Consider the following 16,125-nt stretch of genomic DNA (forward strand, 5'->3'; position numbering starts at 1 on the left):
TAGGCTCATAACACAAACCTGTGGTCACTAAGCTGAGTAGAAATAATTTGGGGGAGACAAATAATGAAGAGATTGAAAGAGACAGGTGCCAAATTCAGTGGGGGAAACAGAAGACTCCAGACCATGGTTGCTTTCTTTGTTTTTCTCACTCCGAATCTGGACTGAGCAGGTGTCTTCTTCACATATGTCTTCACATATTCATTCAGAAAACTTCATAGACAACTGGTCTGAGAGTGAACATCTGAGTGAAGGGCATTGTTGTCTATAAGAGGGATCAGCTTTCCTAAAATCAAGAAGAAGCCTCGAGTCCTCTCTGTTAAGTGAGGCAGCTGAACTCAGTAACAGTGCAGAGTTTCCTGGAGCTATAAGGGCTACCATACAGTTTATTCTCTGGACCTACCTTTGTTACTAATGACAACAAAAAAATAGGAGAAGAGAGCTGAATGGGAAGTGGGGAACGGAAAGGAGATACTTTACACATTCCCATTCTGCAAACTTTCTATGCCAAGGGAGCCTTGTTAGCCAAGATCTTCCAATGATTCATAAGAACAAATAAATTCCCAACATCACCCCATTTCCCCCTCCCACCAGCCCCTGGCAACCACCATCCTATCCTCTGCTTCTGTGATTTGACCATTTTAGATTCCACATGTAAGTGGGATCATGCAGTATTTGTCTTTCTGAGTCTGACATTTCACCTAGCGTAATGTACAAAGTTTCAGTTATGCAAGATGAATGAGTTTTGAGATCTAATGTACAGCAAGATGGCTATAGTTAACCGTACTGTATTGTGTATTTGGTATTTGCTACAAAGGTGGATCTTGAATTAAGTCTTCTCACCAAACACGCAAAAGTAAAGTGGTAGCTATGTGGAGGTGATGAATACATTCATTAACTTGATTGTGCTGATCATTTCACAATGTATACGTATCAAAATATCAAACTGTACACTTTAAATATATGCAATGTTTATATGTCAACTATACCTCCATAAAGCTATTTTAAAAAGAACTAATAGATTCCCAAGAAATAAGACAGGAGACATAAGTTCTACTAATGATGTAATTTCTCAATTTAATAGACAAGAGCAATAATCAATAATATGAACTCAGAGTTCACAATTTCTACTAATGAAATGGAAGGAAATGAGAAAATAGCTGTAACAGAATGCAATTCAGGTTATCAAATATCTAATGGGCACTTATTCCATGCTGGATTCAAGATTGGGGTGTAGGATCTGGGGTTATGTGAATACATGTGTCTGTTATAACGATGAGCAAGCTTCATTGAGAGAAGATTTTGCCCCGTGGAAGAATTTCTCCAGGGCCCCCTTCATCTCCCTGTTTCTTAGGCTTAAATGAAAGGTTCATCAATGGTGTGACCACTGTGTACATTGCAGAGGCATTTATGTTCTTGTCACTGGAGGTGCTGGATGAGGGGAAAAAATATAGCGCAATAATTGTTCCATAATACAGAGATACCACAGAGAGATGGGAGCCACATGTGGACAAGGCTTTGCAAATCCCCTTGGTGGGTGGAACCTTCAGGATGGTGGCCTCGATGCAGCCATAAGAGATCAAGATGCCTATTAGTGGGAGGATAATGACAGCCACTCCTGCCATGAAAACGGCTAGCTCATAGAGGGATGTGTCTGATCAGGAGAGCTTGAGCAGGACAGCAAGGTCACAGAAAAAATGGGGAATGGTGTTGTCAGCACAAAAGGACAGCTGGGACAGGAGAAGGGTGTGACACAGGTCATTGGAACAGGAGAGAATCCAAGATACAGTTACCAGTAAGGTACACAGTCCCTGTCTCATGATGGTGATGTAGTGGAGAGGGTGACAGATGGCCATGTACTGATCATAGGCCATTGAGGTGAGTAGGAAATCATCCAGATCAGTAAAAATAATACATCTGTGCTATGCACCTTGCATACAGGATGGATTGATCCTGGCTTTGCATGCTCATTAGCATCTTAGGGACAGTGATAGATGAAAAAGAGATGTCAGTGAGAGCCAAGTACCTGAGGAAGAAGTACATGGGGGTGTGGAGGCGAGAGTCCAGCCTGATGAGCAGAGGATGAGCATATTCCCCAGCACCGTGGTTAGGTACATGCCCAGGAACAGGGCAAAGAACACGCCCTGCTGCTCTGGCCGGATGGGGAGCCCCGGGAGGAGGAACTCAGACACGCAGCTCTGGTTCTCAGGCTTCATGCTCCTCTCTTGTCTGCTGAGGATGAAGGGGAGGGGGAAATGTCAGAGGCTTTGAAACTGTGATTATGGCCACCACACTAGGGTCTCTTAATATCTCGTGGAGAAAAAGAATAACTGCCCAATTTCCGTCATCACCTAGAGCTGCCAAAGCAAGTGACACCCTCAATGTTCAACATGATTCCTTTCAATGGGAACTAGAGCAAATTCATTCTCCTGTTTTCTTTTTAATTAGCCATGTTTCTGGCACTAAGCTACTGATTGGAGACACAAGAATAAATAGGACAGGGACTTCCCTGGTAGCGCAGTGATTAAGAATCCACCTGCCAATGCAGGGGACATGGGTTCGAGCCCTGGTCCAGGAAGATCCCACATGCTGTGGAGCAACTGAGCCTGTGTGCCGCAAGTACTAAGCCCGTGAGCCACAACTACTGAAGCCCACGCGCCTAGAGCCTGTGCTCTGCAACAAGAGAAACCACCGCAATGAGAAGCCCGTGCACTGCAAGGAAGACCCAACACAGCCAAAAAATAAATAAATAAATAAATTAATTAATTAATTAATTAATATTAAAAATAAAGAGTAAATAGGACATACAGGACCTCTTCCCTCTGGATACTGACCCTCTAGGGAACACTGGACAAGGGACCAACTAAAGGTGTGGACCTGAAGCCAGATTCCTCATGTTACAATTCAGGCCCCACAGCTTTCTAGCTGTATGACTTGGGATGCTAAATCTCTCTTGGCCTCGTGTTGTGCCTCTGTAATGTGAAGAGACCAATACCACACATTCATAGAGTTAATAAGAGGATTCTAATTCGATGCACATTAATATCTAAGAACAGTGTCCTGCATAAAATACACACAAAATTTTATCAGTTATTTTTATGATAGGATAAGTATCCAAAAAAAACCAGTATCAAATTCAGGAATTTAATAAAACAGTATTATGAGTTGCTCAGCACAAAGGACCAAGAGACTGATCTAAAATTTGTGTCTATCTGAGCTCTCACATTCTTAAGGTGAGTTTCTGAGCTCAGATCCTATCACTGGGGTAAATTCCCTGGTGGAACTTGTCTTAATGCATGTTTATCTTCTTGCCAAGAAATAAACCTTAATTCTGTGCATGATCTCCATCTATCTCCATCCTTATCTGGTGTTTCATGCCTCAGATCTGGATATTCACAGGTACAAAGACACCTGAGATCTGAGATATGGGGGTCTGAGAGCTGGGAGATACTGAAGGATTGGAGGTGTCTATTTGAATTCAGTTACCTGATTGACCATCACTATCCCAATATTGATCTTCACACTGATAATAACTGACATTTAATGAACACTATGTCAGACTAATATATTTTTGGATTATAGCCTCATTACATTTTTCAACAGTCCTAGGAGGTAGGTGTTATTAAAACTTCATTGTCAACATGCTCAGAAGGAGTAGGAAACTAGCATGATCATACAGTTAGTAACTTCTATAGTCACAATTCTTTCCCGTGTTTTTTAAAAAATGTATTGGAATCTCTGCTCCTGTGACTCCACTGTTTCTCCCTCTCTTTAACTAGATAAAATAGGCAGGACATTAAGAAATATTATTTCAGGATTTGAAGGAGTCTTCCTGCTCAGATAACTGTCGACCTTCTTATTCCTGCAACCCTTTAGTTTGCAAATGGTTTTCATATGACTTCAATTTCATTCAATCCATCAGTGTTTGTGTGTGAGAAGTAGAGATGACAGTAATTTTTTTCCCTTCATTTTACTAACAGGAGTAGTGAAATCACTTAAACAATCCCACACAGATACTGTATAGTGGAACCTGGTCTCAAAGGTTGATTTTCTGATAATCTTTTCGCTAGAAAGAGAATCCACCCATTTCTTTTTATGGGGGGTAGAGAGGCTAAAGTTAAATATGAAATGTGAAAAGTTAAAGTTAAAATATGCTTGGGAGGGGAACTTGACATTAACATTGTGTAAGACCCTCTCAGTAGATGCTTGTTCCAGACCAGAGCGTTGCTCAGGGTCATTAATTGACTCAGCTCATGGGACACAAGGAGGGACCAGGTACTTGTCTCTTCTGCCAGGACTGGCTTCTCCCTGAAAGTTGCTAGGTCAGACTTAACCTAGGGTCTCAAAGATCTCCTACAGGAGAACCAGAGTACGTAATGACACCAAGGAGCTGCAATTCGAAGGGAAGGGAACAATATAGAAATGGCACTTTGATTCCATCAGCACCATGTATGAAAGAGGTGGTGAAATTGCTCAGTAATGAAGAAAAGAAGTTGTGACCTGGGGGGTGGGAGAGGAGGGGTTTCTAGAGAGCCTATGGATGGGCCTAATTTTCCTGTCTTCATACCAAATTTTGTCTCCTGAGCAGTTGGGAAATGGCGAGTCAGGTGTCTTGGCCTCCATGAGGCTACAATTTACTAAGTGCTCAGGATGTGCCTAGTACTTGTGAAACACCTAACAGACAAGATCTTCAGCAATGATCATGATCCCATTAACAGTAGAGGATGCTGAGCATCACCAAGGCCAAACCCAAGGCCACAAAGCTATTAAGTGGGAAAAAGACAAAGATATGAGTGTCGATGTATGTGACACCAGAAGTGAGCATTTCATTTCTGAACTATATTACCAAAATTGAAGAAGCATGTCAAAAATATTGAGCTTCCAGGGGTCCTGCTGGAGTATTCAAATCAATGAAAAATGGATGCCAGTAGTGCTTCAAAGTGGGCTTCCTTTGGAACGGCCTGTGTGGGTTCTGGTCTCAGGCAAGAGAGTCAAAATGTGATAATGTTACACACACACACACAAATATTTGTATCTTCTGTGTGAAGGAAGTCAAAGTGTGGATTTGTTTTACAAAAGCACTCACACACTATCCCAGACACACACTTGCCAAATGGGGACTTATAGATTTCTCTAGCTTATACTCAAAGTAGGTGAATACAGTCAGGGTGTGAGTCAGTTTCACACAAATCTATGCAAAACTCACAAACAAAATACACGTGTACAACACAGCTACACACACAGAACTCTCAAGCATCCTCTGCCACAGGCATTGTAATGACAAGAAATCATACATATTCCAATCACAAGCAACGCACAAGGTCTTACATACAGTACACAAGCAACAAATGCAAGTAAAATAAGCACACACTGAGAGGAAATTTCCAGCTTCTCTGACCGATATAGATATTAGTATGTTTGTCATTCAGTGTGTTTGTCAGTTACACATACACGCATAAAGCCATACAACACAATACACCTGCAAAAATACACATAACATCTCTGATGGTCACACATACACACATTTACACACAGACATACATGCACGACTATGGAGATGTCTGGGCTCCTTCCGAGTTATACCAGTGCTATGAGTTCTGATACCTTCTGCTTCGTTCTGTTACCTGAATCCTCACTTTCTATCCAGAAGACCCAGGATCCAAAGAAAAAGAGCACACCTCAGTGGCCTGAGGACCTTTACAAACTCTCATGTCTGTTCACCAGCTTCAAAACAGCGGGCAAGAAGATCTCCTTTTGCTCATCAGAAAGAGACCCCAGGGCTTCCCTGGTGGTGCAGTGGTTGAGAGTCCGCCTGCCGATGCAGGGGACACGGGTTCGTGCCCCAGTCTGGGAAGATCCCACATGCCGCGGAGCGGCTGGGCCCGTGAGCCATGGCTGCTGAGCCTGTGCGTCCGGAGCCTGTGCTCTGCAACGGGAGAGGCCACAACAGTGAGAGGCCCGCGTACCGCAAAAAAAAAAAAAAAAAAAAAGAAAAAAGAAAGAGACCCCAGAGGGAAAGAGCCCCAAGTCCCTGACTAGAGGAGCAGTCGACTGGGGCTAAGTGCCCAACTTCCTCCCAGTCCCTCGGAAAGGAGTATGTTTAGGGTCCAAAGGGACTGAGTTGTAGCTGGAGTCACAGGAGAAAGTGACCCTAATGTCAGTGGTAGCTTGGGCTCTGGTTAAGTCTCCAGATGGGAAGTAGAAGTTACCCTATTTCCCGTGACCTGTACATCATGGGTTCAGCTTCTCTGTACAGCAATGTATGGTACAGGCAGTGTAAGGGCCTCAGCAAGCTTCTGCAAGCTCCCCAACACCTACACAGGCTTCCATTAAAGCACAAAGCCCCTTAAAATGTACAGGTCTCTCTCACTTCGTCCCAGCTTACCCTTCCCCCTAGCACTGACATATATACACACTACCAAATGTAAAATAGATAGCTAGTGGGAAGCAGCCACACAACACAGGAAGATCAGCTCAGTGCTCTGTGACCACCTAGAGGGGTGGGATAGGGAGGGTGGGGGGGAGATGCAAGGGGGAGGGTATATGGGGATGTATGTATATGTATAGCTGATTCAGTTTGTTATACAGCAGAAACTAACACAACATTGTAAAAAATTATACTCCAATAAAGATGTTAAAAAAAATGTACATGTCTCCCCACTCCTCTGTGAGGTACGGTCTGTGCTTTGTTCAGGAATAGGGGGATTGACTCTATCACTCTGGAAAAAAGACTCTGGGCTCTCCCCCTACTAAGAGAGCATACCTGAGCAATTTATCAAAGATCTCTGAGATTCAGTTTCCTCATAGTGGAAGTAATAATAATACTCTTCGTGTGAGTTTGAAGGATGGTAAGTGAGCACATAATGAAAGCTTAATAAACGTTAAGGTTTATTGTCAATGTCTTTGTATCACTAGGGATCAGCTATGGCTTACAACAGACAATTGTGATTGGTAATTGTTGAATGAATTCATCTGTTCATTCATTCACTCATTCACTTAAATAATTATTAAGGCTCTCATAAAGGTAAACACTGATATGTACTCTGGAGACATAACAGGGAATAATATAAACAGAAATCCGTCTTGTGGAACACACACGCAAGTTGGGGGAGGGAGGGCCAAAAAAATTGTTAATGCAAAACAAATGGCAGGTAAATCGTGAAAAGTGCTGGGGTATTATAAAAACCAGGCACTGGAGCTAGGGAGAATCAGCAAGTTCAAAAGATACCCAGTGTTACAGGATTCTTTTTCACAGAAACCCAGACTCCCCTCCAGTCAAGTGGCTCCAGGTCTGTAAACTGGTTTACACCACTGCACTCCTATTAGAATGGCTAAAATTGAAAGGACCACTGGTATTGAGTGTTGTTGAAGCTATGACGGAACTGGAACTCTCATACGCTGCTAGTGGTAATATAAAACAGTTTGAAAATATCTTTAAAAGTTAAACATATACCAAAATAGATAACTAATAGGAAACTACTGTATAGCACATGGAACTCTACTTAATACTCTGTAATGACCTATATAGGAAAAGAATCTTAAAAAAGAGTGGATATATGTATATATATAACTGATTCACTTTGCTGTACAGCAGAAACTAACACAACATCGTAAATCAACTATACTCCAATAAAAATTTTAAAAAATAAAATTAGTGAAATGGGAAAAAAAGTTAAATATATACCTAGCATGTGACTAGATAAAAAGAATGTATATATGTATACATTGACTTATACAAGAATGTTCATAACAGCTTTATTTAATAGACAGAAACTGGAAACAGCCCACATATCCATCAAAAAGCTGTGATATATCTACTCACCAATTTAAAAAAATGAATTGATAAACAGCACAACATGAATGAATCTCAAAATGTTTACACTGAATAAAAGAAGGCAGCAAGAAAAGAATACACACAGTATGATTCCACTTAAACTTCTAGAAGATGCAAACTAATCCATGTGACAGAAAGAGATTAGTGGTTCCCCTGAGGCCAGATGGGAGGAGTAAAAAGAGAGCAGTAGGGTAGGCATCAGGAAAATTCATGATCTTGATGGCTAGTGGTGATAGTTTCATGGGTGTATACAAATATCAAAACTAGTCAAATTGTGTACTTTAGATATACAAAGTTTATTGTATGTCAATTACACCTCAAAAAATCTGGGTGTTTTTAAAGAAACAATAAAAAAATCAAGTATGGTCATTTTATTCCTCTATTGGATCTCTTCCAATAGGTTCCCAAATCACTCAGACTGAAAACCAAAAATTCTACTATAATGGTTAATTTTATGTGTCAATTTGGCTAGGCTGCAGGACCCAGATAGTTGGTCAAACACAATTCTAGATGTTTCCACGAAGGTATTTTTTTGGATGAGATTAACATTGCAATCAACGCTGAATAAAGCAGATTGTCCTCCATAATGTAGATGGGTCTCATCCAATCAGTTGAGGGCCTTAAGAGAAAGACTGACCTCCCCCAAAGAAGAGGCAATTCTGATCATTCAAAAAGATACATGCACCCCAGTGTTCATTGCAGCACTATTTACATGGAAATGGAAATGCTAGGACATGGAAGCAACCTAAATGTCCATCAACAGAGGAATGGAGAAAGAAGATGTGGTAAATATATACAATGAAATATTACTCAGCCATAAAATAGAACAAAATAATGCCATTTGCAACAAAATGGATGGACCTAGAGATTGTCATACTGAGTGAAGTAAGTCACACACAGAAAGACAAATATCATATGATATCACTTATATATGGAATCTAAAAAAAAAAGAGTACAAATGAACTTATTTACAAAACAGAAGTAAAGTCATGGATGTAGAAAACAAGCTTATGCTTACCAAGGGATAAGGGAGGGAGGGATAAATTGGGAGATTGGGACTGACATATGCACACTACTATATATAAAATAGATAATTAGGGCTTCCCTGGGGGCGCAGTGGTTGAGAGTCCGCCTGCTGATGCAGGGGACACGGGTTCGTGCCCTGGTCCGGGAGGATCCCACATGCCGTGGAGTGGCTGGGCCCATGAGCCATGGCCGCTGAGCCTGCGCGTCCGGAGCCTGTGCTCCGCAACGGGAGAGGCCACAACAGTGAGAGGCCTGCATACCGCAAAAGAACAAACAAACAAACAAACAAACAAAAAACAAACAAAATAGATAATAAGAACCTGTTGTCTAGCACAGGGAACTCTACTCAATACTCTGTAATGGCCTATATGGGAAGGGACTCTTAAAAAAAACAAAGAGTGGATTTATTTATATGTATAACTGAATCACTTTGCTGTACACCTGAAACCAACACAACATTGTAAATCAACTATACTCCAAAAAATTTTTGAAAAACAAAAAGAAGAAGAGACAATTCTGTCAGCAGGCTGCCTCACACTCAAACTGCAACGTTTCCCTGAGTTTCCAGCCTGCCAGCCTACCCTGCAGATTTTGGACTTGCACGCAACTTGTTAAGAGGACATTTCTGACAAGGTCAGTGGGTGAAATAAGAACATGGCTAGCTGATCCTCACTTGGTGAAAAGTTGATTGTTTCTGAAAAGAATCCCCAGAGCTGATTTAATGTCTCTGTTCCTTAGGCTATAGATGAAGGGGTTCATTCAGCATGGGAGTCACCACCATGTACATCAGTGAGACAATCATGTCTTTGTCGTTGGAGTTGCCCGATGAGGAGGAAAAGTACAGTGCCATAATGGTTCCATAGAACAGAGACACCACAGAGAGATGGGAGCCACAGGTGGACAGGGCCTTGCAGATCCCTTTGGTAGAAGGGACCCTCAGGATGGAGACCCCAGTGCGGCCATAAGAGACCAGGATGCCAGTCAATGGAAGAACGACAACCGCAGCCCCTGCAGTGAATATGACCAACTCATTAAGAGAGGTGTCTGAGCAGGACAGCTTGAGTAGGATGGGGAGGCTACAGAAAAAGTGGGGAATCCTGTTGTCAGCACAGAAGGGCACCTGGGCCAGCAGGAGGGTGTGCAGAAGGGCACTGCCACAGGAGAGAGTCCAGGAGCCAGCCACCAGGAGCACACACAGCCTCTCCATCATGATGGTGGTGTAGTGGAGAGGGTGACAGATGGCCACATACCTGTCATATGACATCACCGCGAGGAGGAGGTTATCAACACAACCGAAAAGTATGTAAAAATACACCTGTGAAATGCACCCTGCATATGTGATAGATTGGCATTGAGTCTGCATGTTCATCAGCATCTTTGGGACAGTGACAGATGAAAAGGAGACGTCAGTGAGGGCCAAGTGGCTGAGGAAGAAGTACATGGGGGTGTGGAGGCGAGAGTCCAGCCTGATGAGCAGGAGGATGAGCGTGTTCCCCAGCACCATGATCAGGTACATGCCCAGGAACAGGGCAAAGAACACGCCCTGCTGCTCTGGCCGGATGGGGAGCCCCAGGAGGAGGAACTCGGATGCGCTGCTCTGGTTCTCAGGCCTCATGCTGTTCTTATCTCTGCTGGGAATAAATAGAAACGGGGAACGTCAGGAACTTAGACACGCTGAGCATAGCAACTACCATATGGTCACATACGTTCCTCCACGTGGCTGTCACTGTACAGACAAATCTCACTGCATTGCACTCGCACGTTGGTGCCTCATCCAGTCTGGTGAGAACAGTGAAATGTGATTTGTCTGAACACTGACAGAGTCACTTGGAGTCATCATTCAAACATCAATGAAACAAACATCAATCAAACTCTTCAGCTGAAATCAGGAAGAGCTCATTCTTTTCTTAACATAATGAAGACACTACGATAGACATTAGGGGGAGAGTAATAAATAAGATACAGTCCCTTCCATGGCTTTATAGCCAGACAGCTTATGTGCATGTGTCTGTCTTGCACACACACACACACACACACACACATACCCCACTTAAAGCCTTATTGGGAAAGTAATGTACCATGTACAGAATAAGTGCTGAACACATAAACTTAGAATGACAAGAAAGAAGGAAGGAAGGAAAAAAGGGAACATACGGCAGTTCCTCAAGAACTTAAACATAGAATTACCATATGATCCAGAAATTTCACTTCTGATAATATATCCAGAAGAACTGAAAGCAGGAGCCAAAGAGATATTTGTACACCCATGTTTAAAGCAACATTATTCACAATAGCTGAATGATGGAAACAATCTGTGTCCACTGACAAATGAATGGATAAACAAAATGTGGTCTATACTTACAATGGAATATTATTCAGCCTTAAAGAGGAAAGAAATCCTGACACATGATACAACATGGATGAACCTTGAAGACATTACGCTAAGTAAAGTCAGCCAGCCACAAAAGTGTAAATACTGTATAATTCCACTTATATGAGATTCTTAGAATAGTCAAATTCATAGAGACAAAGAAATAGAATGGTGGTTGCCAGGGGCTTTGGGTGGGGGAGAAAAATGAGGTGTTATTGTTCACTGGGTACAGAGTTTCCCTCTGGGAAGATAAAAAATTTCTGGAGGTGGATGGTGGTGCTGTTTGTACAACAACGTGAATGTACTTAATGCCACAGAACTGTACACTTAAAAATCACTGAAATGGTAAATTTTATCTTATACGTACTTTAGCACAATAAAAAATTGTTAATTTAGAAAATATGTCACAAGGGTTAATAAAGCATTGACTGAAAAGAAGCAGTCAAAAGGAGAGTGACCAAAAAGATAAATAAATAAATAGATTATTTAGGCAGGGTGAGGACAGTCTCTTCAATAAACAGTGTTGGCAAACTGGATATCCACATGCAAAAGAATGAAAGTGGACCCCCGATAGTGAACATTATCTGTAACATCCCACCCTGGGGGCTAAACATGTTTTCCACCTTCATTGGCAACAGTGTGGCCATCCAGGAGCTGTTAAGTGCATCTCGAAGCAGTTCACAGCCGAGTTCCAAGGACATTGATGGATCTAGAGGGCACTATGCTATGTGAAATAAGTCAGACAGAAAACAATAAATACCATATTATCTCACTCATATGTGGAGTCTAAAAAACAAAACAAACAAACAAAATAAAACGAAAACAGACTCACAGATACAGAGAAGAAATCAGTGGTTGACAGAGGGGAGGGCATTGGGGGGAGGGGGGCTGAAATAGGTGAAGTGGATGAAGAGGTATAAATCTCCAGTTATCAAATAAACAAACCATGAGGATGCAATGTACAGCATAGGAATATGGTCAATGAAATTATAATAACTTTGGGGACAGACAGTTACTAGACTCATTTGCGGTGATCATTTTGTAATATATGCAAATGTCAAATCACCATGTAATACACCTGAAACGAACATAATATTGTATGTGAACTATATTTCAGTGAAAAAATAAAGCTGCTTGATGCCAGAATAGCTCCCAAACCAGAACAGTCCACAAACTATTGTTCATAATAAGGGTGAACATTTTGGTGAATATTTGGGTACTAGGCTAAGCGCTTTACCCATGTTTCCTAATTAATACCACACATCAAACTTACATTCCCAGATTTTTAAAAAATTACACAGCTTCATCAAGAATTTGTGTTCTTTCACCCATTTTAGCTTTTAAAAAATAGAAACATAGAGATACAAATTCCATAGGTACAAAACTGTACAGTAGAGGACAGAGATGGCACACACACGTATGTGTGTATATATGTATCTATAATATACATGATCTATAATATACATAATATATAATATATATTACTTTATATATATGTATCACAATTTTCTGTAATTTAAAATTTATCAAGTAGTAGCTACTTAATGTGATTCAATCTAATATGACTGTGTCCTCAGAGCCCATACTCTCAATCATTACACATGAAAACTTCCCCTTTTATCTGTTAGGGGAGCCAAGCACTCTATAATATTTTAGAGATGCAGGGAAGCCACAGTTGTCCAAAATTTTCTTAGTTCCCTGCCTAAGTAATTTCATTCATTCATATTCATATACTTCACAACTGCCCAAAGTTCTCACATACATTAACTTCTATTTAAACAATAAATATTTACTGAAGGCCTGTAAGTTTCACAAGAAGTCCAATTCTTTCCATTTTATAGATGTGGAAACTAAGGCCAAGGAGTTAAATAATTTTCCCAAGATCTCCCCACTATTTGATTGATGGTGATTCTGCACTGTAACTTCACACAGCATGATGCCTAGAGTTTCTCTGTGTGGTCTGTTTCTTGAAAAAAGTAAAGGGTTACAAAATCTGAGTGACTCAGTTACACTCAGGTATATGAAAGTGATAGCAGATCCTTTTTAGGAAACAGGGACTCGCTTGGAGCTTGGTTATTTTAGCCAATGGTGCTCCAGAAGATCACTTAAGGAAATATTTGAGGTCATGAATGTTAATCAGATGCCCACAAACGCACATGCACACCTAGCCACACACTCACTACAAGCAGCACACACACTCCCATTACTGGGAGGCATGCTTCAACCCCTCCTGACCCAAAACCTTCTGGGGTGAAGGCAGTCACCGTGGGGCAGTTAAGTCTATTCAGTCAATGGCACAGACATTAAACCAACAACAACCACCCATGCACATGGTAACAGACAAAAGCAAACAACACAGGTTCCTGCTCTCACACACAACTGTGTCACCCACAAACACAGCTCACACACATACTAGCACTTACTGCTGAGCAGCGGTTGAGCCCTCTCTGACCTCGGTTCCTTGGTGAGGTTGGGCATCTGCTCCAGCAGCCCCGATGTTGACCGTTCATCCTCTCAGCTGTGATGCCCAGCTGGTGGGGAACATCCTCCTGTCATAACAACAGGAGGCAAATATTAAGATCACGGGCATGACTCAGGAGTCCCTAATCACATGTTAGGAAGCTGATAACTTGATCTACATGTGCTAAAACAGGGCCTGGGCTGGGTCTAACTCAGGAAAAGAATCAGGTTCTGAGTCAGGTACATAGTACACACACACTTACACACACACACAACTACCAAACAACACGTACACAAGCATACACACAGACACACACACTTATGAACAGAGATACTCATACACAAACCCACAAGCACACAGGCAGATCCACTGCCAAGTGCAGATTCCAACTCTGACCTCTGCTCAGCATTGGGGACCTGAGACACTTCTTTGAGACTGTTGCCGAAATCCTCAGTTTCTCCGCAGGAGACTTGGTATCCAGACAAATGGAAGAAATATCTGTGGCCTCAGGGCTTCTACAGACTTTCATGTTCCTTAACCAGCTCCAGATAAATGAATCAAAAGATAGCGTTTTAATTACCAACGAGAGAGCTGAAACAAAGTCCTCAAGTTTCTGGCCAATTTCTTTTTTTTTTTTTTTTTTTTTTTTTTTTTTTGCTGTACGCGGGCCTCTCACTGCTGTGGCCTCTCCCGTTGCGGAGCACAGGCTCCGGACACACAGGCTCCGCGGCCATGGCTCGCGGGCCCAGCCGCTCCGCGGCATGTGGGATCTTCCGGGATCGGGGCACGAACCCGTGTCCCCTGCATCGGCAGGCGGACTCTCAACCACTGCGCCACCAGGGAAGCCCCTCTGGCCAATTTCTTGCTGTCCTTTGAGGAGCCAGAGGGACTGGAGTCCCAGAGGATGGTATCCCAGACACCAGGGGTGCCCTAGACTCCCCTCCTCTGGGACATTGTTACAGCTGAGACAAAGAATTTGTTAACTTTCTATTTTGAAATGATTTCAGACATACAGAAAAGTTGTAAGAATGATACAAGGAATTCCTGTATCCACTTCATCCAGATTGCCCAATGGTTAATATTTTACTATGTTTATTTTATGTATGTATATATACATGTATGTATATTTCAGGCTAAGATTTTCAGCTGGTATGCCGCAGTACATGTCATCAGAAGACTCATGATATCAATTTTTCCAATTACTAGTGATTTTAACCTTGATCAATTTGTTAAGGTGTGTCTGCCAGCTTCTCTACAGTAAGCTACTATTTTAGCCTTTGTAGTTAAATAAGTATCATTTGGGTAGATATTTTGAGATTATGTAATCACAATATTTCTCTTATTACAATTTCACTTACTATATTTAAAATCCATTGGTGACTCTTATACAAGAAAACTATTGCAAATGTGGTGGCCAAATGGTGATTTTATAATTCTATCGTTTCCTCCTGTGTTAGTTGTATTCTCCTACAAGAAGGAACTTCCCCTTGTTCCCCATTAATTTGTTTTTTCATTGATTTCATTATGGACTCATGAATTCTTACTTATTCTCTGAGTTCTAATCCATTACCAATGTTATTCATTTTGAAGCTCAAATTATTCCAGATTTGGCCAATGGGAGCCCCTTCAAGCTGGCTCCTGTGTTCCTGTGATTCACCGAGCACGTTTTACTTTCTGGCTCAGCAAAATTTCTCTCGTCTTGTCAAAATTTCTCTGGTCTGGCCTTGATTCATAGCCCCAGCCCTAGAATCAGCCATTTTTCTAAGTAACTTTGGCTCTTTTTAGAGGAGACTGATATTCAAAGAACAAATTTGGCGTTAGGTGAGTTTGTTGCTTACAAGGCATCTAAGTGATCTTAGAGGATGCAGCTAGGAAGTATATATAAAAGAAACACAGGACATAGAAACTAGGAATGGTTACCCATAGGAGATGGGTCAGGAGTGGGACAGAAAGAATATGGGATGGGAACAAATATTGATATATAATACATAAATTTCAATCTGTTTATACATATTAAAACCCATGAGTTCAAGTTGATATATATCCAATTCTGGTTTGACACCATAGAGTTCTTTCCAGCCTCTCCTTTTCCATGTACATGCCACCTTTCCCCAAGTGAGGAGTCATTCCCTTTTCCAGAATAAGTTTATTATTTCCTAAATCTTTGGTTTTTTTTTAGTAGGTAAAAGATAACATAGTCAAAACTATACAAATAAATATACTCATCTCCCTATCTTTTCTATCCCATTCCCACCCACCTCCTGCAGGTAAAGTCTCATTTGTTTCTGATTTATTCTTTGTGTGCTTCTTCTTGCTCAGTGGGAAGTTACATATATATACTATTTTCCATTCATTTTTACACAAGAAGTAGCATGCTATAGATGTTCTTTTACACATTTCTTTTTTCCATTTAATAATATAGCTTGGAAATCTCTC

At 41.4% G+C, this 16,125-nt stretch overlaps 1 protein-coding gene and 1 pseudogene across 2 annotated transcripts; both read right to left on the reverse strand.

Annotated features, from left to right (window-relative positions):
- Window positions 1-1,264: 1,264 nt before the first annotated feature.
- LOC132491587 (olfactory receptor 1J4-like) lies at window positions 1,265-2,213 on the reverse strand (annotated as a pseudogene).
- A 7,383-nt stretch (window positions 2,214-9,596) lies between these two features.
- Window positions 9,597-14,496, reverse strand: LOC132491875 (olfactory receptor 1J1-like). Of its 2 annotated transcripts, XM_060100899.1 has the most exons (2): window positions 14,482-14,496; window positions 9,597-10,460 (listed from the first exon to the last, which is right to left on the reverse strand). In XM_060100899.1, exons 1-2 carry the CDS (start codon window positions 14,494-14,496, stop codon window positions 9,597-9,599), a joined length of 879 nt encoding a protein of 292 aa, XP_059956882.1. The 2 variants fall into 2 exon arrangements, with proteins under 2 accessions (XP_059956882.1, XP_059956883.1); XM_060100900.1 differs by lacking the exon at window positions 14,482-14,496 and having other exon boundaries at window positions 9,597-10,472.
- Between the last annotated feature and the right edge of the window lie 1,629 nt (window positions 14,497-16,125).

Source organism: Mesoplodon densirostris, chromosome 6, assembly GCF_025265405.1.
Source record: "Mesoplodon densirostris isolate mMesDen1 chromosome 6, mMesDen1 primary haplotype, whole genome shotgun sequence".
NCBI classification, from domain to species: domain Eukaryota; kingdom Metazoa; phylum Chordata; class Mammalia; order Artiodactyla; family Ziphiidae; genus Mesoplodon; species Mesoplodon densirostris.